The sequence below is a fragment of the Vulpes lagopus genome, chromosome 1 (assembly GCF_018345385.1).
Source record: "Vulpes lagopus strain Blue_001 chromosome 1, ASM1834538v1, whole genome shotgun sequence".
NCBI lineage: Eukaryota > Metazoa > Chordata > Mammalia > Carnivora > Canidae > Vulpes > Vulpes lagopus.
Window position 1 is genome coordinate 128756565 of NC_054824.1, and position 27312 is coordinate 128783876.

The 27312-nt window shown below is 39.3% G+C and overlaps 1 protein-coding gene across 2 annotated transcripts; it reads left to right on the forward strand.

The window, feature by feature from the left end:
* Positions 1-3417: 3417 nt before the first annotated feature.
* On the forward strand, positions 3418-26726 carry MEP1B (meprin A subunit beta). Of its 2 annotated transcripts, XM_041773015.1 has the most exons (15): positions 3418-3596; positions 5620-5638; positions 6470-6520; positions 6608-6651; positions 7692-7770; positions 11435-11552; positions 12307-12485; positions 14351-14569; positions 15198-15350; positions 16680-16895; positions 18891-19334; positions 20833-21012; positions 22214-22340; positions 22978-23182; positions 25262-26724. In XM_041773015.1, the coding sequence occupies exons 1-15, from the start codon at positions 3534-3536 to the stop codon at positions 25274-25276; spliced, it is 2112 nt and encodes a 703-aa protein (XP_041628949.1). In that variant the 5' UTR covers positions 3418-3533; the 3' UTR covers positions 25277-26724. The 2 variants fall into 2 exon arrangements, with proteins under 2 accessions (XP_041628949.1, XP_041628999.1); XM_041773065.1 differs by lacking the exon at positions 22978-23182 and having other exon boundaries at positions 25262-26726.
* Positions 26727-27312: the final 586 nt, after the last annotated feature.

The following is a 27312-nucleotide window of genomic DNA, read 5'->3' on the forward strand; positions in this document are numbered from 1 at the left end:
CAGTGAAGTAGATATACAGGTGTGAATTTAGGAGCAATCTCACATGTCACTGTTTGCATTGTGGAGCCAATGGATGCCTGTTTTAGACCTGTGCTAGCTTGGGGCGAATTTTTAATGGCCTCAAGCCAGCTGAGCTAGAGTAGGGTTGCCAAACTTTTTGGGCCACCTGGTGATCCTTTTGTAGTGGTGAGAGGAAGCTGTTAGCTCACCATCCTGCTGCAATTTCCGCCCTCTCCACCCCCACCACTATTTCTTGGTGGACTAACTCCCAGCATAAGAGCTCCCTGTATTAAACCAGTCCAGAGTGGCACCTTGCTGGCTAAATGAGTAGAGCAGATAATTCTTGATCAAGCCCCACGATGGTATACAAATTACTTAAAACAAACAAAACCCCCTATCCAGTCTAGAGATTTAAAGTAGAATCATGCTGTGTAGGGATAGAATTGTTCCTCACTGCCTCAGTGAACTGACTTTGTGAAATTGAAGGGTAACTCTTGGTCCTTTGATATTTTCCTAGTATTACAGATGTGACTGTATTGTTATTCATGCTCACCAGGAACTACAATATAGCATCTTTGTCTTCAGCCACGGGTGTGGTTGACAGATGAACCAATTGGATTAAATGGCAATAATAGCCACCTTTAGTATAACCAATAGCTATCCAATAAACAAGTGATCCAGAAGAGTCTGGCAAATAAAAGAAGGGAAGCAAAAAAGGGTAACTGTTGGCTCATTTTATGTGTCAACTTGGCTAGGCCACAGTATCCAGATATTTGGTCAAATACCAGTCTAAATGTCACTGTGAAGATATTTTCTAGATGATACTAACATTTATCTCAGTAGACTTTGAGAAAGCAGATTTCCTATCTTTATGTGGGTGGGCCTCATCTAATCATTTGAAGGCCTTAAGAGACAAAAGACCAAGGTTTCTGGAAGAAGAGATAATTCTGCCAGCAGACTGCCTCTGGACTCAAGCTACAACATCACCTTTTCTCTAGGTCTCCAGACCGCCAGCCTGCCCTGCAGATTTTGGACTTGCCAGCCTCCAAAATAATGTGAGCCAATTCCTTAAATAAATTTCTCTATCTATATGCAGATCCTATTGGTTCTGCTTCTCTGGAGAACCCTGACTAATACAATAACATACACAATTTTGGAAAATGGGGTAAGAGTTGATGGTTGGGGAGGGGCTTATAAGAATATGATTTATTCTGCTCAATATCAGGGAATTAGATGTCTTATGAGCTTTTCTGCCCTTTAATTGTCTGGGCTGCTAATGAATTTGTGTTCTCCTGGCTGCCCAGGGACTGATTTGGTCATCATACTTCCCATTCTCTTCCTTTTTCCTAGATCCATTTCATTTAAATTCAAATATATGCTCCTCCATAATATGTTATAGATGTATTGATAAGATTTCATAAAAAGCTACCCTTGGAGAATGCATGAAATAACTTACAAAAACTTTGTTGTTTTTGGAAGAAGAACTGGGTAGAAGAAATGGGCATTTTAAGAGGAGAAATAGGAAGTCTTTTGGATTTTGTGTTACAATCTCTGTACTATTTCCTGTTAGATTGCTTTTTTTACATTCAGGATATGCTCCCCTCAAGTTTAGAATGTTCTCATACTCCGTGAGGATTTTGAGGAGTCACATTCCTGAGAGAAATATACTTTCCTGATGGTTCCAGGAGCTCTCAGAGCAATCTGTAAGCCTAAAATCTCATGCACTGTTCGTGATACTCCCTGGGAGAAATGAAGACCAGAAGAGGACCAACAACCAGAGGCAGACACAGTTTCCTGGGATAGAGTGAGCAGAGCTGGAGGTATGTTAGACCAATTAAGTGTAGCTTCTGCATTAAAGAGTTTTATTGACAATCCCAGAAAGAATGAAATGTAAAAGATATCCATTAATTGTAGTCAAAACACATTTCCAGAGTTGGATTTCAGCCATAACCCCATGACTGTCCGTGAAATTCCTAGTGAGGCCATCCATATGCTGTATTAGGTAGAGTTCAAGACAGACCACAGCAGTTCTAAGAATGATTGCCTCCTATCTCCCTCCTTTCAATTTTCTAACTTCAAATGTGAGCTGTCTGTTCCAACACATAGCTTGTAATCAGGTATCTCAGTTACACATAGTTCACAAAAGCAGATGTACATTATAAATATCTTTATTTTTCTGTAATGTAATTATTATTTTGTGTCCTCATTCACGTAAGTGGGAGAAATTTAATTTGTCAATTGAGGATTCCCATCTTTTACCCTTAGGCTTGTGCCCAAGCTTAATAGCCTAAGGCTCCATCTGATCCCGATGACTTCTGTGCTCACAGACATCCTCTGAAATATCCATCCCTCTGTCCAGTCCTTGGTTGTCCTTCTATGCAGCCCGCTATGGAGACGTTCTTATTCCTCTCCATATGGCCCTTTAAGTCTGGTGGCTTTCTCTGATATTTCCATGCCCCTCTTGTCTCAAAGGAGTTATTCTCTTCCTCTGAAGACATGCTTTCTTTTGTAGAGAGTGTTCTTGTCTCCTTGTAGCACTAGATGGGAGACAGGCCTATTTGATTTTGGATCCCACAACCTGTCTGCAGGATCCCAGAGAGCAACTGAGGAATTGATTCTACCTACCATTTTTAACTTTCCCCTTGAACACTTAATCATACCCTCAAAGGGTGGGAATGACTTGCTTGAATTCACAAAGAGCATCCTCCGGTGTGTCTCTACCACATGTCTTTCCATGTCCTTTCTATGAGAGCAAAGTTGGGCAAAGACCAATCCTGACTGGGGAAAACTGGTGTCTCAAAAACATAACACTGCATCACACTTAAGTTGAGAGTGGGATCACAGGAACACAGAAAGTTGTCTTTAAAGAGAAGTTATCCTGAGAAAAGAAGGACAAAGAGAAAGAATCGAGAGTTGGGTCAAGAGCATGAGTTTATCAAAAAACCAATGACCATTCCTAGACTGTTTACCCTCCCTCTTGAGTTTGCTTGATGAGAATTTTCAAGAATGAGATATGTTGCTATTTTGCTATTTTACGTCTAATTATCAAATATGTCAGATTTCTAGTATATAAGGGGATTTTGTAACTCCATGAATTTTTTATTAAATGCAGGAATGATAAAAAGCCATGGACATAATGGATATATGAAAGCAGCACAGGGTTAGATGGGCAGGAGGAGCTTCACAAATGTTATTGTTTGGAAGACTGAGATTAAAAATTAATTTGAAATTTTCTTTTAGTCTAGTGGCCATTAATAATCCTGGGGGCAAGGATGTATATATTATAACAGGTTTCAGCTAGGCACTTGGATACTGAACGTTGACATGAAAAAAAAAAAGCCAACCAATTACTCTGCAGAGCCGTGTTCAGGATATTGGACTTTAACTCTTTGATTGTAGGTATTACTACTGCAGCGAGCTGACCTGCACAATGGATCATTGAGATCAAAGGCTAGAAGTTATGATGTTTGCCCTTAAAAAGTAAATGCTACTCTGACTTTCATAGTTTGCAACTTTCAACTGGAAGTGATAACATGGATTCATGGTATCTGCCTTGGTTTCTGTTCTCTGCTGTTTTCCTCATGGTTCCTGGCTTGGTAAGGAAAACAATGTTCAGAAAATGATTGGAAAGATTGGGGGCTGATTGCCTATCTGTTCATTTCTTGTTTTTTTAGGAATTTGAAAATGTTAATGAAGCGAGTGTTTCTTTGGGCCAGCAGGGGCAGGCAGGGGAATACGGAGTGAGAAGAAGCCCGCTCAGGGAAAGAGTCAGGGACATTGACATAAAGTTATATATTTCTTTCAGTTTCATTTTTGTGTAACGAGTTTTCTTTTGATAACATGGAAAATGTGAAATTTGACAGCCATTCCATTTTTACTGCTGAGTAAAATGCATATTGCTGTTATGGTGACATAAGACACGAATGGAGTGAATGATGAATGTCATTGGCGAGGCAAACACAGTTTGGTAGCGTGGGATTTCTCATCTGCTTCTTTGTCAGGTGGGACCAATCTTGCTACAGTGACAGGTAGTTTGTACCATAGGGCAACTTAGAGTTTTAAATGAAGTTTCAAATACCCAGGGGAAAAAATTTAGTTGCCATTTTATTTTATTTTATTTTTATTTTTAGTTGCCATTTTAAAGTAAGTTATTATATTGAGTTGATATTCTGTATGTGGTAGCTACAGCACTGAGAACAAGGGATACCATTTAAGACACATCAAAATTGGGCAGCCTGGGTGGCTCAGCGGCTTAGTGCCACCTTTAGCTCAGGGTGTGATTCTGGGGACCCAGGATCAAGTCCCACATCGGGCTCCCTGCATGGTGCCTGCTTCTTCCTCTGCCTGTGTCTCTGCCCCTCTCTCTCTGTGTCTCTCATAAATAAATAAATAAAATTTAAAAAAGACACATTAAAATTGCATTTATGCACAAATACTTTTCCAGTAGGAAATGCATTAGCATTTTTCTGTGAACGTGCCTTATGTGTGGCTAATGTGTGAGACAAATAAGGCACTTCTTAATATCAAAAAGAAGGGTAAACTCTCCAACCAGTTCATTCCTAACACTTGCCAAACAATCCATATGGTTCTGGATTTAGCTATGTAAACCATATTAACCTATTTTACAGATAATTTGAGTTCAGAAAGGTGAACTGATTTCCTGTGAGTTGATGGAACCAAGGATATAACCCAGACCTACTGCCTGTCAGTCCCATGAGCTTTCTCAGTTAGACTTCACTAGGACATTTCTCGGGCTTACTCATGTTTCTCTCTGTTGGGCATATATTCTGGGTTTTTCATTTGGTCCCTTGTAGAGAACCTTAGAACTCAGAAGTTTTTTCTTTTCTTTTCTTTTCTTTTCTTTTCTTTTCTTTTCTTTTCTTTTCTTTTCTTTTCTTTTCTTTTCTTAAGATTGTATTTATTTATTCATGAGAGACACAGAGAGAGGGGCAGACATAGGCAGAGGAGAAGCAGGATCCCTGTGGGGAGCCCGATGTAGGACTCAATCCCAGGACCCAGGGATAATGCTCTGAGTCCAAGGCAGATGCTCAACCACTGAGCCACCCAAGGCATCCCAGATATTTGTTGTTTTCCTTAAGATCTTTAATTGCAAAGTATAGCTATTGATTTTTTTTTCTTAAATATTTGGTATCATTGTTGAAAGCAGAGTCTTGAGAAAAATGTGAAAGTAAAATATGATTAATGAGGTCTTCAATAAAACTTCTTTAGAAAGGGTTGTGATAAATTACAATAATATTTCAACTATGGGGATAAATTATTAGGTTTTCCAAACATCGCTCCATGAATCCTTTAGAGAATTATGCTTAAAGTGAATGCTTATCTGAGGGCTGATTGAAAAGAAGACAACTGGTTTCTTGTTTCTTTCACCTTCACATTCATATAATGGCCAATTTCATTTTTTTTTTTATATGAAGTAAAAGACCCTTTGGTCAAAAGTTATTTTAGACTCCAAATTAGCTCTCTTGGATGTAAGCCAGAAAGTAATCCATAATATTAATTTTAAAAAACCTCACAAATTGCTAGATATAAATTGTAATGAAGAAGATAATTTATGTCACGGACATCATAATAATGCCGTTTTTTCTGTTTGTTTCTCAGCCAGCTCGAGAAAACTTTGGTGAGTCTATTTTGAGTTTTTGTTCTAAGTTATGGTAGGAGAAAGTTATGTGGATAATAAAACAACAAAACAGAAGCACTTAGGACACCTTTAATGCTAATCACAATGCATAATTGCATATGCATAGTTTTATAACTGCTTTGAGTTTTAATCAAGCACTGCCTTTTTTTGACTTATTGAGAAATGTTTCATTGTTTCTGTCCCAGGATTACAAATACCCAGCAAAAAATAAATGGTAATAGAGGAAAGTCTAAACAGTGACAGACACAAAACAACCCATCAATGCTTTCTATGATCACTTTTGCTATTTTGTATTAACTCAGATAGACCTGATATCCGTCCTATTGTGTTGTACACTTAGAGATTTGGCCATATTTTCTACTCCTTTGCAACTTAAAAGAGTAATTCAAATTTAAATTAGGAGTTTTGCTTGAGAGTTCCAAGGTATTATGTTACTAGTAAGAGATATATTGGGCAGATTGGACTGAGCTGACCAAATTTAAACATTTGCTTCCCATTTGATTTAATCATCTAGTCTAGTCTTTAAAATTAAGTTTAATATTATGCACAACAACCAATTTCTTATTCCTGAAGTCATTTGGCATTCAAGAGACATGGATAGGACAAGAGCATATAAGTAGAGGCTCCTTAGCCCCAAGACTGGCTCATGAGAGGTTTTCGATCAATCAATCAACCAATGAATATTGAATCAGAAACTGGTGGTCACTTACCAGAAACAAAAGAACCTTACTTACTTTTAATTTGATAATTGATGAAGATTGTCTTCTTTCATAAACATAATGTTTAATGTGTTTTTCTTTGTTCCTTTAGTTAAAGATGTAGATGGTGGAATTGATCAAGATATATTTGATATTAATGAAGGTTTGTGGATTTTTTTTTTTACATTTTTTTATTAAGTGGAGAGTTTGAATCCAGTTTGCTAATATGGATTTTTATCTTTCCTCTTAGACTTGGGACTGGATCTTTTTGAAGGAGACATCAGACTTGATGGAGTGAGTTGAAACAAAACAAAGAAGAATCTTCTGTAAATTAGTGCAAACCAAAATAGAGAGTATCTGATTGGACAGCATGAGCTTTGTTAAGCCCAACTGTTTGTAGGGGAGAAGAGTCATGGTGACAGATTTATTCAATAAATACATTATGCTCTGGGGGACTCCCATAATAGTGCTTCATCGTCCATTCCTCAGATTTTTGTGTGGTTAAAGCCACCATCACTCACCATGTATGCTATGGTCTTATTGACCTGATTGATTTTCATTGTTGGAACAATAAGATGTTTTCATTTTTAAATAGAACCTCATGGATTTAATCTAGTTGAAGCAAAATTCAACTGAATTTGTAAACATCATCAATGAATCAGACTTTTTGCCATAAAAGATAGATTTTGTGACTTCTAGCCTGGCAGCTAAAAATAGTGTTGCCAAGTAAAGACACACATAGCAAAATGGTCTTCTAAACAGGTAATGATACCATTTCGCTTCCTGGCTTGAAAATCTTCAACAGGACGGCTCAGTTGGTTGAATATCTTCTTTCTGCTCAGGTCATGATCTTGGGGTCCTGGAATTGAGCCCTGTGTCAGGCTCCCTGTTCAGCGGGGAGTCTGCTTTTCCTTCTCCCTCTGTTCCCTGTATCTTCTCTCTCTCTCTATCAAATAAATAGATGAAATCTTAAAAAAAAAAAAAAAAGAAACTCTTCAACAGCTTTCTAGTGCCTGTAGCATAATATGCAAATTTATCCACAGCTTTCAAGACCTTATGTAATCTAACTCCTGCCTATCTGTCCTCCTCCCTTATCATTTTTCTCCTGATTCATCAGGCTACTGGCCTCAAAGCAGATTTAGAACATACCAAGGCAAGTGTTATTCCCATCTCAGAACCAGAGCAACCTTCCTTCACTACTATTAAATATATCCTGCTTAAATTTACTCATTTGCTTACATTTTAAATTTCATTTATTTCTAGATTAACTATTCATTGTTTTGTAAGTTTTTGCCTGATTCATTTAATTGACCCTTCATATTTATTTTTGACAGGCACAAGATAGAAATTCTATCATTGGAGAAGAATACAGATGGCCTCATACCATTCCGTATGTCCTAGAAGATAGCTTGGGTTAGTATATACCTTGGAGTATCCATAACTGATGTATGTTCCTGACGGAATATAATCACAATATTTTCAAGGGTAGGCTCATAAGGTCCTTAAGGGTTTGTTTGTTGCTTTATGGGGCCATGAACATTTACTTATAAAAATAAATAAAATGAACAATGAAGAGGACCAAAATGATTTTTTCTGAAATAGTTGCTGAATTCTGACCAAGAACTAGATTAATGCAGCCAGCATTTATGGAGAGCCTATTCTGTATTGGGTGCTGGCGACATAAAGTCAGGGAACTAACCTTTATTTAAAAGCAGTGGTTTCCCATATCAAATTTTACATATGAGTTAAAAACATGAGACAAACAAAGCTTTAGGAATTGGCTTTGTTTTATCAACATTTTATTTTGCCAAGTCAGGAACTTATCTAACGACAAGAACCCACTATCTTTATCATCATCTTTTCATAAGATAAAGAATGTTTCAATACTAAAAAGTCAGATGAATCCAATCCAAAACGAAGGACAGCTTTTCTATAGAAGATATTTATGTGTAATTGGAAACTGTAAACATTTTATTTGAGAGTTCTCATTTTATTTACCAGTTACCAGAATTACTTTGGGAATTGTTGTTTGGAAAACTTTTCTTAAAGTTCATACATTTCAGTGGAGATTCAGATATACCAAAGGATAATTATAATAGAATGGAGTAAACATTTTGCTTAATGATATGTTCAAAAGCTAAGGGAGCACATTGGAGGAGCATTAAACTCAACCTAGAAATAAAGGCATATGCATCAAGAAGCCCATGGCACTGTGCAGCAGGGCTGCCATGAAAGTTATGCAAGTTGTACACAATATATAGGTGCCTGGGAGTTGGGGGGAGGGAAGTGGGACTGGAATCAAGTTTGAATTTTGTTCACCAAGAGGCATTTTGTTACTTTGCATGAAGTGCTATTTACCTATATGCCACATCAACACTGGTAGTATCTGCCCAGATAAGGTGCTTCTTTGTAACTCACAGAAAGGCCTCAAATGGGCCAGTACAGCCTCTGATGGCAAGGGAAGGGTATGCTCTAGAAAGGGTGCTCTAGGAAGATGCGAAGGCATGGGGAAAGGAGAAAACCCTTAACTGTGATTCAGACTGGAAGTGGAGAGTTAATGAGGTTGAACAGGTAGGCAGGATCTAGATTGGGAAGACTTGGGTGTTTCCCATGTTAAAGAACTTGGTGTTCTTTAATGATGATGTGGAACTTGCAGCAGTTTTAATGTGGATGTGAGATTGTGATGATGCTAGTTGCAGTGTAGAAGATGTATTATTAGTGGGGCAAAAAGAAAGTAAGGAATTCAATTAGGAGCCTACAGAAGAAGTTCAGGAAAAGACTGAGAGTTTCTGAAACAGGACTCTCTCAGTGAGGATAGATGAGAATGGGCAATTCTGAGGGAGACTTAGGAGACAGTTGTTAGATTTGGCGATAGACTACAAGAGGTCAAATTGTTAGATTTGGCAATAGACCTTCAAAAGGTCGAGGTAAAGAGATGCTGGTGCCCAGGATTCAGTCTCAGGCAACTGGGTGGATGGTAGTGCCTGTAACAAGAATAGGGAATATGTCTTCAAGAGGGTGGGATAGAAAAGTGTGGTGCAAATCAGCGTTTGGCATGCAGAGTTTGAAATGTATTAGGCCCAATGTGGTGGAGAGATCATATAAAGTGTTGGTGTATGGTCTAGTCATTCAAGATAGAGAGATATTTGGGTGTTATTAGGCTGTGGGAGATAGTTGAAGCTACAGGTATAGGTAAGCACCTCACACAATGCCCTGCATATAACGGGCACTCCTTAGATAGTTGGGTCTTACTGAGTGACCCAAGAAGATTGTATTGAGGGAAAAGATGACCAAGATTAGAATTCAGCTTGGGAGAACAATTTTTTGGAATTGATATAGATGGAAGATCTGATAGAAGTTATTGAGGAGGGAGACCTGACCAGAAACATAGTTGAAAAACCAAGAGTACACAGAAAAAGCCAAGAAAAAATTAAAAAATAAAAATGAAAAAATTAATTGATAAACATATATGAATCAAACATGTTAGGTAAAAAATTCAACCCAAATCTTACCATCCAGACTGTGTACATTTTTACATGGGCTTAACTATAGTATTTTACATTTTTTAAAGTTGTTTTGTTTTATGTTTTTATTTTATTTATTTATTTTAAAGTAAGCTCTACACTCAATGTGGTGCTGAACTCATGACCCTGAGATTAAGAGCCACACGCTCTACCAACTGAGACATTCAGGCAACCCTGTTTAAATTTTTTGACCGCCTTTTTCATTTAATATTACAGCTTATTATTTTGTGTTAGTTTTACAATGTAATTAAACTTCAAATCTTTATAGGTCATTTTTTTATTCCTCTGATTTTGATTCTTTTTTACTTAGAAAATAATCCCTCTGTTTAATATTGTAGCATTGAACTTCCTCTCTATGCTCAAAGTGAGAAGAGTATTTCCTCACATTTCTGATATTTAGATCATCTTCAAATAACTCCAAAGAAATCACTAAGCAAGGCCACTCCTACGGGTCACAAAAGGAAATACCTATGAAGGGTTAGTACATAGCTATAAAGAGTTCATTGGGAGTGATTTCTGGCTTTCCAGAAATATATTAACCATTTTAAATTACCAACATACTAAATTCTGCTTTAGTCTTTTTACTTACACTTCAAGTGTTATCTGCTGTTTGATGCAGCTCCCCTGAAAGGGGTAACACTTCAGCTGCTTTCCTTTTCCTGAATGTCTTTGTTGCTTTCATGCCTCTGCCTTATTTGAGTTCTGCATCTATCCAGCCTGTTAGCATCACTCTTAATTCTGAAGCAGTGGTTCTTAACTCTAATTTAGGCCCTGAACTAGGCTCAAGAAGCTCATGAACAGTCTCCCCAGGAAATGCACTTTGCAGATACAGGTATAGGCAGATATAGATATAGATATAGATATAGATATAGATATAGATATAGATAGATTATATAGATGATATAAATACAGATATAGATACTTCACATACAATTTCACCATATTCATGACTCTCCTGTCTCGAGGTCCTCAAATTAAAAGCTCTGCTGTGGGGCTTTAAATCCATGCTATAGTTTCTCAGATGAAGCATGTGACAGTGAGTGTTCATTTTGGCTGCCTGAGATCTGAGGTATATGTTCTTTGAGTTAAAGAAATGTCTTTTCTGTTGTTCTATAATGTACTCTGTAAAGGTCCTGGAGAAATAAAAATGGGGCAGAATCAGGGATTTTTTAAAAAGATTTTATTTATTTATTCATTAGAGACACAGAAAGAGAGGCAGAGACATAGATGGAGGCAGAAGCAGGCTCCTTGCAGGGAGCCTGATGTGGGACTTGATTCCCCCCAGATCCTGGGATCACGCCCTGAGCGGAAGGCAGATGCTCAACGGCTGAGCCACCCAGGTGTCCCAGAATCAGGGATTTGAAGAATAACAAAATACTTGCATATGATACTGAATTTGTACTGAATACTAAATTTGGTAAAATTAAAACACTACACATTCATGAAGGGACCGATTCATGATAAATAATATATTGCATAGCCTGTTCCCATGGTGAATCATTCAATGGTGATAATTTTAATACGTGTATTTTTTGTTGGTTTTCTTCCTTCAGAAATGAATGCCAGGGGAGTTATCCTTAATGCATTTGAACGCTATCGCCTAAAAACATGCATTGACTTCAAGCCTTGGACTGGAGAAGCTAACTATATATCAGTGTTCAAGGGCAGTGGGTAAGGTGGAGAGTTTATCTTCTAGGGTTTCAAATGAGAACCTTGTGGCTGTGGCCTATCATAGCAATTGCCCTAGGCCTTGGCCTTGAGGTGGGTGGGGTCTTCCTTAGCTGTTTGTTGGAGAGTAAAAGACAAACTGTGTTTAGTTCCTCTAGCCATAAAGATCATATTTTCAGACATGCAACCAGACCACCCATACTAAAACAAGGTGGATGGGATTCATGCCATCCATCCCATGACTTAGTGAACTTCAGCCATTTGTAGCTTACATACCCCTTATTTCCCTGTCTCAGTAAAACATGTATGTGCATGCATGTTTGTTTGTGTATATGCATGTGTATTTCAAGTGACTACACTTACTACTTGAGTTAAACTGGCAGTGTTATTTACCTGGTGATAACACTCAGCAATTCTGCATGGTTGCTCTACCTATAAAACCGTATTATTGGTCATCAACATACCAAGGACAATGTGAAAAACTTAGAAATTTCCAGAAAAAAATCACAACTAGGTTGACTGAGGGATGACTTGCTTCTGTGGGATATTTGATGCCAGGGCCAGATCTCCAAAAGCCATCTGGTCTGTAAGGTTTTTCATCCCTCACCAGGGTTGTGAGAGAAATGTAGTGTCCTGATATGAGTGAAGGATCTAAGTGGGTAACCGAGTGGGGCGGGCACTGGGCATTTTTGCCCTAAGACCTCAGCCTGCATCATGAGAACCCCTCACTCCCTGTCTCTGTAAACTCTCCTGTAAGCTGCTGGTCTTCAGTGGGAAACAGGCACGTGGGGAAGCAAGAACTTTCCATCGGGACGAACTGTGACAGAATAGCAACGATTCAACACGAGTTCCTCCACGCACTGGGATTCTGGCATGAGCAGTCTCGTTCTGATCGGGATGACTATGTCAGGATAATGTGGGACAGAATTCAGTCAGGTATATTTCTTTTGTTCTGCTTTGGTTAAAAATTGAATTTCTGGGCAGCCTGGGTGGCTCAGCCACTTAGCGCTGCCTTCAGCCCAGGGCCTGATCCTGGAGACCGAGGATCAAGTCCCACGTCGGGCTCCCTGCATGGAGCCGCTTTTCCCTCTGCCTGTGTCTCTGCCTCCCTCTCTCTCTCTCTCTCTCTCTCGTAAATAAATAAAATCTTTAAAAAAACAACAACTGAATTTCTAAGCACATGCCCCATTCTGCTGACTGTTCATAATGGAAAAGCTGATGTCTTGATGTTTTACCTCACTCAGCCCTGACTCAATATGGGTTGAGGTGCCTGAAGGTTGTGGGGCATTCGTGTCCTAGAGCCCTGGTATGTTGGAGCCGGTTGGGATCTAAGAAAGTAATATTTCCCAAAGTACTTTTTATGGGATGTTGTCCCATGATATGTTCCCAGAGAGATCTGTAGTCCAATTAGTTTGGGAAATCCTAGGTTCCAGTAAACTCAACTTGAGTTATTGACACTGCTTATTGTTCAGTCTTTTTAAAAAATATTTTATTTAAATTCAATTTGCCAACATATAGTATAACACCCAGTTCTCATCCCATCAAGTGCCCTCCTTAGTGCCCATCATCTAGTTACTCCATCCACCCACCCACTGTCCAGAGTCTTTATCAGATTAACATACATTTACAGATTTTATTTCCCAAAGTGACCTGATCATGGTCTTTTTTGGGGGACAGGAGGTATTTGTGTTTGTTACTCCATGGGGCCCATACTGGGAAACACTGTGGTAGTTGAACAGCTCAAACTTTTTGGAACTTTGTGTTCCAAGCCAAAAAGGCCTTAACATAGTACGACTAAGGCTCATGTTGCCTGCAGAGACACTTAGTTTCCCACTGGGCCTGCCTACAAAGGGTATAGCGGAGGGAGTGGCATTGCTGTCATATGAGGCATTATGGGGTCTGTTCTGTAGTTAGACCCCTGATATCACAACTTTTACAATCACAGCTCAGTGATATTGATTGTCTGGTGATCCCAACTCGGGTAAGGCCCAGCAGTGGACTAAGAGATTTCTAGGGCAAGAGAAGTGTTTAGTTTTCATTTATCATCTCACTCTTTAAGGTTCCCCAGGTCTTATCTGAGTAGAAACCCTCTCCCTGGATTTGATAACGCATCTGTAAGCTTTGGAAATCTGATCCACCTTACTGTTTCCACAAAGTCATCCCACTTTGGGTTGCAATCAGTTGCTCATTAATATGATGCCGAGCAACTAGATATCTTCTCTAAATCTATTTACATAGGGGTGCCTGGGTTGCTCAGTCAGTTAGGCATCTGCCTTTGGCTCAGGTCATGATTCTGGAGTCCTGGGAGTGAGCCCCGTATCGGGCTCCCTGCTCAGTGAGGAGTCAGCTTCTCCATCTACTCTTCCCTCTGCTCATGTTCTCTCTCTCTTTCACTCACTCTCTCTCTCAAATAAGTAAATAAAGTCTTAAAAAAAATAAATGTACTTGCATATTGTATTGCATACATATTCCAGTAACCATGAAATCCCTGACTATGTCAGTTCCTTCTGGCGATTTCTGTCTGTGATATCAATCCCAGGTCCCTTCCCATCACATCTCTCAAAGTCCTCCTCCCTCCATCTTCATCTGCTTTGGGTGCTCTCACTTTCCCATTAACACCTGCTAATAACTCTGGTTGTCTTCATAACATCTTTTAGAATCTACCTTTCTATTACCAGTTCTTAGAGCCTCACACTGTGTGCTAATGTCCAGCCTTGGGTGGTAATGGAAACTTAGAATAAGGTAAGCTAAATTTTGTGAACATCAATGTAATTAAAAATCTTTTCACATTTATCGTGTAGGCAGAGAACACAATTTTAACACTTACGATGACCAAGTATCAGACTCCTTGAATGTTCCCTATGATTATACTTCAGTGATGCACTACAGTAAGACTGCTTTCCAAAATGGAACGGAACCAACGATCGTAACAAGAATCTCAGACTTCATGGATGTGATCGGCCAACGAATGGATTTCAGTGACTATGATCTCTTAAAGCTGAATCGACTGTATAACTGCAGTATGTGACAGGTTCTTTGATATGCCTTCTGTGTCTCTGCCATGTAGGAAAAAATTATTCACTGTGCCATTTTGCTGAGCATTGCTGGCTTTTCTGAAACTATGGTTTGATAAATGTTTGGTAACTGTTTGATAATTATGGTTTTATAGTTGAAGTTGGATATTTAAAAAAAAAAATCCCACAAGTGCACTCAAATCTCAATCCACAACTTGGAAGCAGTATTTTTCTTCTCAGAAGTTTTGATCTTCAGATTAAAAATAAATTGGGCCCTATAGTGACATGCCCCATGTAGATTTTTAAGTGAGGAGCCATCATACAAATGGGATCAAATAATCTGTGTTGCAGTTGAATAATCTGGATAACTAGAGGAGTGTAGACTTCAGTTCCTATAAATTAGATGATTAAAGAAAGGCATCTTGGGGGCAGACAGCTTGTTCAAATACAGAGTTAATTAATCTTTTGGTTTTGCAGATATCAAGAGGTCTTCAAGCCACTATGCCCCAGAATCAGCAGGGTGTCCCCTTTAAAGCCATCCTGGCATTCCTAGTACTTCTGTGACAAATCAGTTTTCATTACTTAGATTATTATATTGTAGGAGTGTCAATAATTTTTTTTTTTACTTTTATAGCCACTTCCCTGAGCTTTATGGACTCATGCAATTTTGAACTGGAAAATGTGTGTGGTATGATTCAAAGTTCAGGTGATAATACTGACTGGCAGTGGGTTTCCCGAGTTCCCAGGGGCCCAGAGAGCGATCACTCCAACATGGGCCAGTGCAAAGGTAACAAGAGTGAGATGCTTCGATTTTATACTTGGTGACTCCAGCATTTTCCTTTGCTATGAAAGACGGGATTTTATCTCTAATTTTTATCAGAATTATTGATGATAACCCATGTGGTAGCTACTGAGGAAACAGTTCTGTGCCTTAGAAGGACATGGTTCGTTTCTCTGCTTTTCCTCTCTGACTTTTCTCATCTTTCTACGAGTCAGAGCTGGGCTCTGGGAAGCCTCTCCCTGCGTGTGCTAACAGCAGGAAGGTACTGAATCTCCTGGAAGGATTCTTATCCACAGGGTAGTGGGGTTGTTTTCTGAGAGCTTACAAGATACAAGAGATTTTCTAGGGAACAGCACAAGGCTGTGAATTCATCAGATTCAGAATTTCAGCTGGTTGTGATTACACGCTCCTGTTATAAAAATCCTGAAAATAAAGGGACAAAGTACAATTTATTTAATTTTATTCACATGACTATCCTTTTCCATCATCATTTTGTGTTAAATTAAGTAGTCATTTATTTGGCTACAAGTACTCCATTTTTATTTATTTGCTCATTCCTGGCATCAAAGATGTAAAACTAGACTTCAGAACTCAGGGTCATTGCATGCCAGCTCAGCTGGTGTAGGCAGTGCTTGAGGTCCCTAACAGCAAAGAGTGCTTTTCCTTTTCTTTTTTCTTTCTTGGAGCCTGGGGATTTGGGGAAGATAGGTGTTAAGGGTACAGACTTGCAACGAGTAGTAAATAAGTCCCGGAGATCTGATGCACAGTGTAGTGAACATAGCGATAATTGTATTCTAACCGCTAAACTTACTGAGAGATGAGAATTTAATAATTCCTACCACAAAAAAGAAGTGATAACTATGTGACATGCTAGAGGTTGCTAATTATTGCTACAGGGCGATCGTATTACAATACATAAATGTAATCAAAGTGATATGTTGCACACCTTAGATTTACACAATGCTATAGGTCAAATATGTGTCAGTAAAATACCATTTTCTTTACAAAGGCAGATTTGGGTAGTGGATAGTGGTCCTCCGTAGGCCAGAAGGAAGGAGGAAGGAAAGGAGGGAGGGAGAAAATGAGCGACAGACAGAGAGAGACACAGAGAGAGACTAGACCAAAAAGGTGATACTTTTTCTGATTTTGAAAGCTAGAGTAAGGAAAAGTGACTGAGAGTCTCTTTTATAAACTGCCTGTTCCTGGAACTGGACTCAACTGTCCAACCCAGCGCTGTCTATACAGTGCGTACTAAGTGGAACTCTTGTGCCCACAAGACATGCGTTCCTAGGGCTGGTGTCTGTTTTGTCAATTTTGCTTTGGTTTTCTTGACAGGTTCTGGCTTCTTCATGCATTTCGACAGTAGCTCTGTAAGTGTGGGGGCCACGGCCATGCTGGAAAGCAGAACGTTATACCCTAAAAGAGGATTTCAGTGCTTGCAGTTTTATTTATATAACAGTGGAAGTGAAAATGACCAACTGAACATCTACACCAGGGAGTACACTGCAGACCACGTGAATGGTACTTTGACGCTCGTGGAAGAAATAAAAGGTACAATATCAACATTCTCATTGCCTCGGTTCAGAGTGAGGCAACCTTAACTCTTTTAAGTCTCTGGCACTGAGGAGATCAGTTCTTGGCAAGGAATGAAAATACCAGCGAGGAGTGGCGGTGCAGTCGGTTGAGCATCTGGCTCTGGGTTTTGGGTTCAGGTCACGGTTTCCTGGGTGGGGGGATGGAGCCCTACACTGGGCTCCACGCTCCACGAGGAGTCTGCCGGAGAGTCTCTCTCTGCCCCTCCCCTCGCTCTCTCCCTCTCCCTCAAATAAAGAAATCCTTAAAAAATATAAGAAAAACTAGTTTAGGCAAAATGGGAAGTTACTGGTTCAATGTGAAGAGATTGTGGAATGGACGAAGGAGGAACTGGCGTCAGGCAGGACGGGGCCTGTCCCTGAACATGGCTGGGGACCTCTCAAGTTGGCTCAGATGGGCTTTGTCCACAAAACTGGACCTTTGGATATTTCACTTCCCAGCTGACATTTCTGACAAATGTGCCATCTGACTGGAAAAGGGAGTCTTCCTCTAATTTTTAGCTTAAAAAAAAAAAAAAGTCCCAGTGAAGAATTCTAATTGTTAGGATTTGGGTTAAGTGCAACTTCGAGAGCAATTCTGAGAGGAGAGAGGGCAACAGTCCATCACTCTCCTGTGTGGGAGAGGTGGGGCATGTTGATCAACTATAAAAGCAGGTGGTTAAGACACTTCCCTCGGGAAGGGAGGGGCTGTGGGCTGCCGACTATGTTACTGTCTGCTCCATGTATTGACCCCTTGGTTTGAATGAATTGAGTAAAACCTCTTATAAAATCGATCTACATTATGCTATATGTCATATCATTTTCTTCCCATAAACAAGAGTACAAAAGGTATATAAGAGACTTGCTTAGGGGTCCAGAATTTAAACGGATAGTAGTGACAATAATGAAGTGGAAGTTCTCATGAAAGATTTTTGTTCAATCCGGAGTTTATCCATGTATAATAGTATTTTCCATGATTTGGATATTTCTAACTTATTTTCACATAATTGTGTTTCACATTAAGTGCCAATGTATTGAAGTTTTAAGTCGTTGTTTTAACTACTTGTTTGACATGAATTCCTAAGCTGCTCTCTACCTGGGGGATTCTGATATTTTTAAAATGCATTGCTTCTTATTTGAGTATGTGATATAAGAAAATAACACAGGATAACAGAGCCTGCACTGCTAGCTAAGAGCAGGGAATGTTGGTGAAAGGGGGAATATGGGATGGGGAGAAAGATGATGGTATCAAATATTAGATAAATATGTATAATGTTGAGTCACTAGTAAATGATCTAAGGAGTAAGTTGTAAATGTGGGCTTTCTGGGGTTTGGTGGATTCCTGTTTAATACTATCAAAACTTTGATTGAAAATTTTGCATGTGAAGAGAGTATTTTTTTTTAAAGATTTTATTTATTTATTCATGAGAGACACACACAGAGAGGTGGAGACACAGGCAGAGGGAGAAGCAGGCTTCCTGCATAGAGCCCAATGCAGGACCCCATCCCAGAATTCCGGGATCACACCTTGAACCAAAGGCAGACGCTCAACCGCTGAGCCATCCAGGCATCCCAGTGAAGGAAGTATTTCAATCAAACTATAAATGAGGCTTTGGCTGAGTATCACAGGAATCTATATTTAACTAACATAGAATGGGAGGTAATTCATATACAGGGCATGCAGTACTCATAAGTTAGATGTTGTCATTTGGTCACCCATTACTGGGAAAGGATGACCTTTCTGAGGAACAAGTAAATAAGCATCCAAATATTCCAGATAGCATTTTGACACCACAGAGATTCCTTGAAGGTAATGGGTCTGGGCTGGAGAAATGAGAAAGTTACTCTGCGGACCTGTAGGAATCAATAGCTCTAGGATTATCATTTGTCCTATGAAGGTTAAAAACTCTAATGTTGATTTGCACTTGATTCCTGGTCCTTTGTTTGAGTTGAAATAATAATGTCTCTTTTGCAGATATACCCATTGGGAGCTGGCAACTTTACCATGTAACATTGAAAGTGACCAACAAATTTAGAGTGGTGTTTGGAGGAGTCAGAGGCGCTGGTGCATCATTGGGTGGCCTGTCTATTGATGACATCAATCTCTCAGAGACACAGTGCCCTCATCATATCTGGCATATAAAGAATTTTACACAGTATATTGGCAGCTCGAGTGGAACTTTATATAGCCCACCATTTTATTCTTCTAAAGGTTATGCCTTTCAGATTCACTTGAATCTAAGCCATTCGACTAATGCAGGAATATATTTCCACTTGATCTCTGGAGCCAATGATGATCAATTACAATGGCCATGTCCTTGGCAACAAGCCACGATGACACTCTTGGATCAAAATCCTGACATTCGACAGCGTATGTCCAACCAGCGGAGTGTAACTACAGACCCATTTATGACCACTGGTTCGTGACTCATTTTCTTTATTGCTAATGCATGATCATTGTTCTAGGGGGGGGGGGGGAAGGATGATTTGGGAATGAGAGACTGCATGGTCAGGTACCTAGGGAATATTGAGCCCCAAATTTTAGGAATAGAAGATATGGAGGGGAAGGGCTTCAGCAATTGTGGACTGAGTCCCCCAGGCAGGACACTGTCAGGAATGTGAGTTAGGACTGTGAAAAATAGAGGAGATACTGTTTATTCCTGGCAATTGACCATATCTGAGTTCCCAGTTGTTCAAGGAGTATTGGTTTTAGAGTCTGGCATGCCTGGGTTCAAATCCAAGATTTGCTTCTCATTAGCTATGTTGAGCAAATAGTCTTTTGGGACCCAGGTGTCCCCAGACATAAAACTGAGGCAGTAATAATAACCAGCTCCTTGCCACCAGGGCTGTAAAACACACTTCAGCTTTTGTAGAAGGGGATGGTTCCTGATGAGAAGGAAGACATTGAGCAGGTGCTCTGGAGTGTTGGGAAGGCTCTGAGAAGGAATTAATACTTTTTATTAAAGAATTCTGGAAAACTCACCAATGGTGACATCACTCCCCATATTCCCAGTCTCAAAAAAGGAACACCCCCCCTCCACCAAAACAATCACGTTTCTAATTTTAATAATCCTTTGCCCTCTAGTAACCTAATAAAAATGAAATTATGGCAAGGTAAATATTGTTGCCAAATTTGAGTTCTACATATGAAAAAATGGACCTAAGTGACACAGGAAAATAAAAATTACTAATCTGATAGAAAAAAGAAATATTCACAAACAGGATTGTAGGGATTTGATGTACAGAATTTTTTCACTTTTTCCCCCGAAACATATTTCTGTGAATGACATTGAAAATGGCCCAAAGTTGGGTGGGTCATCACCTTTTCCCAGAAGCAGTGCTTCTCGCTGTCTTCTATTCCTGAACGACTTTGCTCTGGCAGGTAAACAATTCAGCTAATGAGATGAACTGCTCTATGTTTAAAAAAAAAAAACTCTGTTAGGGCGCCCAGCTGGCTCAGTCATTAGAGCATGTGACTCTTGATCTCAGAATCGTGAGTTTGATCCTCATGTTGTAGAGATTACTTTAAAAATAAAATAAAGTCTCAGAAACGTATTGATTTAACTTAGTTAAAAGGACTATATATGACTCAAGGCAACTAAAGAATGATTTTAAGGAGCAGGGGAGTTTCTATACTGACTAGTCCCTGTTGGTGTGATACCCCACCTAAGCAACTTTTGATATCTCTCCACACAAAGTCCAGAATATAGTCTTCCTTGCCAGGCAATCTCATTTTCTTTAGGACAGTGTAAATGAACAAGCTTCAGTGACTTGCCAGAGAATACATCACAGGTCAATAGCATCATTTAATTATTTTGAGCTCTATCCTAATTGTGTTTCACATTGCCTGTTTTTTCCTACCACCAAAAGCTATGATGATGCTAAACACAATCCATTAATATAAATTGCTTTTTCAGATAATGGAAACTATTTTTGGGACAGACCTTCCAAAGTGGGAGAAGTGGCTTTTTTCCCTAATGGTACTCAGTTTAGAAGAGGTAGAGGCTATGGAACCAGTGCCTTTATAACCCATACGAGGCTGAAAAGCAGAGACTTTATAAAAGGAGGTGATGTATATATCCTACTGACAGTGGAAGGTATGTCAGTAAAAATAGTTTTATACCAGATATTTTTGTTGTTGTGGCCATTGATTATTTACTGTGTTCTTCTAGGTTCTGTTTTTAGGTATAGGAGCAAATAGGCACGAGTTTTTTTTTTTCTTTTTGGTATGAATCATTAACAATATGGAAATAACTTAAATAAAAACAGTGACCATTCTAGGATGCATAACTAGATTACCACCACATGGAGCCATGGAAAATTTATGCCAGAATCTTCTTCAGAAACAAGTGGAAGTATAGTTATCATACCCTAGGATTCTACTTAGGATTCCAGAAATAGAAATATCACAGAAGCACATGAAATTAAACTGGACAGGGACTGTATTTATTGTGTTTTTCAAATATATATACATATGAGCACACAAGCACGCATAGATATATTTTTATGTATCATATATAAGCACACACACATATGTTTTGTCAGTAGTAGCATTAATCTCTTGCCTTTTAAAATTTCTTACCCATGGCAGCTAATAAATACATTTTCCAAGAATATTCGTACTTTCTATGTTTTACGTGGCATAATTTTAACTCATTTACTATGAAAGACCCACTTACATCTCAGTAAATCAGAATCTTGTTTGTGATGAAAGGGGTGCAATTAAAACGTGTGACATTTTTATGTCAGTGTCAATTAGAGTAAATCTAGATAATATTTCTTGGAAAAAAATTATTCGAGAATAACTTTGTCGAGGGAAAAATCATTTTCTGTAGCAGAGAAAAAGTCATATATTCATCAATTCAGTTCAACTCTGTTTAGAAGAGAAGCAACAGAAAACACTGCAGAGAATAGAGCCCTGGTTGTTATGGGGACCTGGTAGCTTGTGTCAAATATCCACCAACATGCTCCCTCCGCAGCAAGAGACCTGTGACCTTGGGCAAACCCATCAGCTTCCTTGCATTTCTGTGCCTTGGTATCCAAGTGTCCATCCCTTCAGGGTGGTTATAAGGGTTTGGGTCCCTTGTAGCTCAGGCAACGCAGGCCCAGGCAAGCATGTGGCTCAGTTGACAGCCCCACAAGCTGGTCTTGCTTCGTTGCTTCCATTTGCATCTAGATTTTGACTTATTAATTATTTTACTACCTATGAAACCTAAGCATCTATATTAAAATTTAAAGATCAAATGCTTATTAACATCAAACTGATTTCCATCCATGTTCTCCGTCTGTCCTCCTTAGACATATCTCACCTTAATTCCACACAAGTTCAGCCAACCCCAACCTCTAACACCATTGACCTTTGCACAAACTTCAAATGTGAAAATGACGGCATCTGCATTGTCCAAAATGGCAAACCCGAGTGCAGGTAAGGGGTCACTTGGATGAGATCTCCCAATTCTCTTGTTAGAATTTTTACCATTTCTGCAATGTAGGATAAAACACTGATACCTTCTATGATTGAAATTAGTTGGTTCTTATCTCAAAGCCATTCTTGGGATATTTATTTTTTGCTTGCCATTTGGGGCTTTGGACAACCACAGGAACAATAAATATATTTATGAAGAAATAGTACATTATATTGTAATTGCCTGAAAAAATCGTCATCAGTTATATGCCTTATTAAGTCCTCACATGAGTCTGGTTGTGGTGATGTGTCACTGTCCCCATTTTCTAGATGGAGCTAGTTCTTAGAAGTTCTGAGATGAGCTTAGCCAAAGGGGTTCAGGGGGGAGGTAGAGGGGCTGAGACGTGAGAACTGTATGTTCTCTGTTACCTACACCATCTTCTTTATCCATCTTGGACCACAGTGGAAAGCACCAGATGAGCAGTGAATCCATTTCTTTTCCACGAGGCCTTGCCTGGCCTCCTGGAGCTAGTCTAACTTCTCTCCTCTGGTTGAATTCCATATGTCAATGACCCAAATGTTGAACCACACCTTTGGTGGTGAAGATTTTCAGACTGAAATTTCAACTTGTAACCCTGGGTCACATTCTGATGTGCAGGTGTCTGTCAGGAGAAGACTGGTGGTACATGGGAGAGAGGTGTGAGAGGAGGGGCTCCATCCAGGACACCATTGTCATTGCCGCATCTTCTACTGCGGCTGTGTTTGCCGTGATGCTGATAGTCACCCTCGTCAGTGTCTATTGTGTCAGAAAGAGATATCGTAGTAGAACAAGTTCAAATACAGCAGATATGACTCTGGAAAATGTAAGTTGAGTCTGATATTTGGTTATTCAAAAGCTATGGATTAAATCATATGAAGAAGAATTAGGACTTTCTTCTGTACTTGAAAAAGACTCTCTGTTTTCTCTGCTGGATAGCAGCTTTAAACCATGAGTTCCTGTTGCCTTCACCATAGGTCAGCAGTTCTTAAATTGGAGTCCACAAAGGCTTTGGGGAGGGAGTTTATATCCTCCTGGAATTGTATGGTTGTACATTTTTTTCTGGGGTCTGTGACCTTTCTGAAAGGCAAAGCTGATTTTGCCTTGAGGTCCTAACTTTCCTAGAAGAGGGGACCAGTGAGCTATGTTTTTGCTCTCAAGGTCCTGTGGGGGTGTTTGAGCTCAGGCTTGTAGGAAGCGGATGCCGGGCTGTTGGAGGCTTTTCCATTAAAAAAGGTTCCAATCCATTCTGGCTTCATGTGCAGTAACTAACTCTAAGGGAAGATGTTCAAGTATAAAGTCTTGCCTCAGAAGGCCCCTAAAATGGCAATAGATTCTAGAGAGTCTTAGATTGGCTTCCTGGAAGAAAGGGCTCCTGGGAGCACAGAGAACAGAGTAAAGGAAGTTAAACAGGGCAGAGGGTGAGGGTACATGGCACACAGGGCTGCTCTACAGAGCTGGGATGGTGACCTGAATTTAGGCCAGGGGGCCAGGCCAATGTACTCCCCACATCAATAGCCATTGGATTAGGGTTGCCCCCTGGGAGGGAGTGGACAGTTGGGCAAGGCAGCACCTTCGAGGCAGGGGCATGTCCTGCACAAAAGCCTTCATTCTGAGGGGCAGGAGCAAACAGGGCACCCCAGCACCCACTACGTATGCAGTAGTAGAGCACACGGGCTCACATTCTCACACACAAAAGAGCCCAAGGAAAATGACATAAAATCTGAACATTGTTTAAAAGTAAAGTTATAAAATTCTTCTAGTTCTATTTCATTCAAAATAGAGTATCTGAAAATTACTAACAAAACTGAAGAAAAAAACGTGCACAATGAGGATATCTCTAAAACAAGAAATACTGCAATTAGCTAAATCAAGAGCATATTTTCTCTTAAGAGAAATGGTTAAGACACTATATTTCACAATTATTATTGTTTGAAGTGGACAAACTGGTATTGAGACACAAAATATGTTTATGAAGTTAGTCAAAAGGTGGACAATGCTAATGAACAAAACACTGGTATCACATTTCCTCAACAACACAAAGTGTATACAGCTCATGATAAAGCAATGGCTCAGTTACTTCACAAGCTTATTGGAAAAGTACTTAAAATGTATACAGGTATTTTGTTGTTTGTTTAAAAAAAACAACAACACAGGTATTTCCAGCTTATTTTATGACTCAAAACAAAAGGGACAGATCAGCCAATGACCTAGGAGGGCACCCTGATGGAAGCTGTACCTGCAGGCATGGGACTCTGGGCCAGTAGAGATGCACTTGAGGGTTGGAGTCATGATTAGGGAAGAGAGGACACATTAGCTGGTAAACAGGACGGCCAGATTATTCTTCCGGAAACTGGAAAATATAAGCGCTATTAAGAAAAGGGCTGACTTATGAGGCAAATATTGGGAGGAGTTTAAAAAAAAGATAGAAGAGAGGGAAAGAGGAAAGTTAAATCAAGAAAAGGGAAGAATTTTCAGAGTATCTGAGACATGGTAGGGCCATTAAGTATACACACACACACACACACACACACACACACACACACACCTAACCACCATATTCCCAATAACAAGAAAACTTATATTTTCCTCAGTCTAGACATTTCTACAGTTAATTCACTGATCACAGAACCTGCAGATCTAGTTTAGGTCTTAAATCAGAATGTCCTTCTTTCTGAGGCTGCAATGTGTGCTTGTCTTAATGTTTTAGCATCTGAATTACGCTAGCCAGACAGGCCAGTGCATCTTCCTGGGGACCTGGCTGGGGCAGCCCACCAGCTGGGAGGGATGCCAGGAGCCTGTTGATGACACTTCATTTAAAAATTAGACTGCTTCACAGTGATTCATTTAAATGACAGTTTTTAAATTTAGAAATTAAATAATCAATTGTTCTTTCCCGTTTTAGGAGCACGCATTTTGAAGATGAACTCAACAATATGGCAAGCAGATGAAATTAAAAAGGATTCTTCATCATGGATTTCACCTAAAATATATTACAACGTCCTTGTTCTTCTATAAATGGATCTTCTTTGCAAATAGCTGGATATACTATAAATCATTATTTTGGTAAAAGTCTAATGATGAAATGTTTGTGCTTTTGTTTTTTGGGAGGGGAAGCAATTCAGGCTCCTTGGGAAGTATAATTGTCCTATAAAAAGGAGCACAACAACTAGAGAGAGCTTAGGGGGGCCAAGTGCAGTGGCCTCACAAGTGATTGCCTAGGAACCCACTGGAAATACCCAGTAGACTGATCTACACGCAAGCTCACCATTTCCACGTTGTCCTGTCCCATTCGAGGGACAGGCAGCAGGACAGCTCCCTTTCTCTCCGGGAACGTATGCCCCTCCTGCCAAAGCTGGCCACTTCCTTGTTTTCTTACATAGACTCTTCAGAACGTGAGCTTGACTTAGAATTTGTTTCAACATGCAACTGTGATCAACAAGAAAACTTTTAACTCCTAGAACAGTGGTTCTCCAAGTTCTGGGTCACAGGAGCCTTTACATTCTTTATGTAATTTATTAATCATTCTTTATGTATTCATTAATCATTAATACATAAAAAGCCCAATATTTACAAGCATAAATAATACTTGTATGAAAAAAATAACTCTGTTTTTCAAAACAAGAAAATTTAGCAAAAGGAGGGGTAGTGTTTTACACTTTTTTTGCAAATCTCCAGTGCCTGGCTTAATAGAAAAACAGCTGAATTCTCACATATGTATCTACATTCAGTCTGTTGCAATATGTTATTTTCATTGAAGGATATAAAGCAATTCTAGCCTCACACAGGTATGTAGTTGGAAAACAGAGGTGTATTCAAATAGCTTTGCAGGTAATTGTGGATATTCTTTTTGAATACTTTGCTAAAAGTTGACACATGGTAATTTTTTAAAAGTTAGTTGTAACCGAAACTTGAGACTGTATGAGTGGACTTCTGTACTTGGCCTAGTATTATCCATCAGTCTGTCTTGTATTTCAGATGGATCTTTCATCTATGTGTAATTTTGTAAGATTGTATATTAATCATTTAGAAAACACCCTACTGGTTCACTGAGTTATGCAGCGTTTACAGTTTGTGGCACATTTCATTATACAGTATCAAACATGACATTAATTAATATCACTACTGATATAATAAAAAAAAGTCTTTCAGTCCTGGGAAGTTGACGCTCATGGTGGCAAAAGCAAATTTTCCAAAATTTGGATTTTTGCTTGAAAGTTTAAATCTTATCATTGGCAATAACTACTCTCTTTCTTGTAGTGACAAGCTCAGTTCAGTCAATTTTTTTAATTCAAATTTTGTTTTAAGGGACACCTGGGTGGCTCAGAGGCTGAGTCTACCTTTGGCTCAGGGCATGATCCTGGAGTCCTAGGATCAAGTCCCACATCGGGCTTCCTGCATGGAGCCTGCTTCTCTCTCTGCCTGTGTCTCTGCCTCTCTCTCTCTCTCTCTTTCAGTGTGTGTGTGTGTGTGTGTGTGTGTGTGTGTGTGTTCGTCATGAATAAATAAGTAAAATCTTAAAAAAAAAAACCCAAATTTTGTTTTAAGATAATTATAGACTCACATGCGTTGTTTAAAAAAAAAAGCTAAAAACAATAGGGAGAGATCCCTGTATCCTTCTCTGTTTCCTTCAGTGGGCACCTCGTGCAGTGCTGTAATACAATGTCACAGCCAGGTTTTTGACATGTTACAGCCAAAATACAGAACATTTCATTACCGCAAAAATGCCTCAAGTTGTCTTCAGATAGCCACTCCATTTGTCAATAGTTCCCCCCTGCTGTTTAACTTTTGGTGACCAGTAACCTGTTCTCTATTTCTATAATTTTGTCATTTAAAAAATGTTATATTAACAGAACTACACAGTATAGAACCTTTGGGCATTGCTTTTTTTTTTTTAACTCAGCATAATTCTCCGTAGATTCATCCAGTTGTGTGTACACCAGTCTGTTCCTTTTT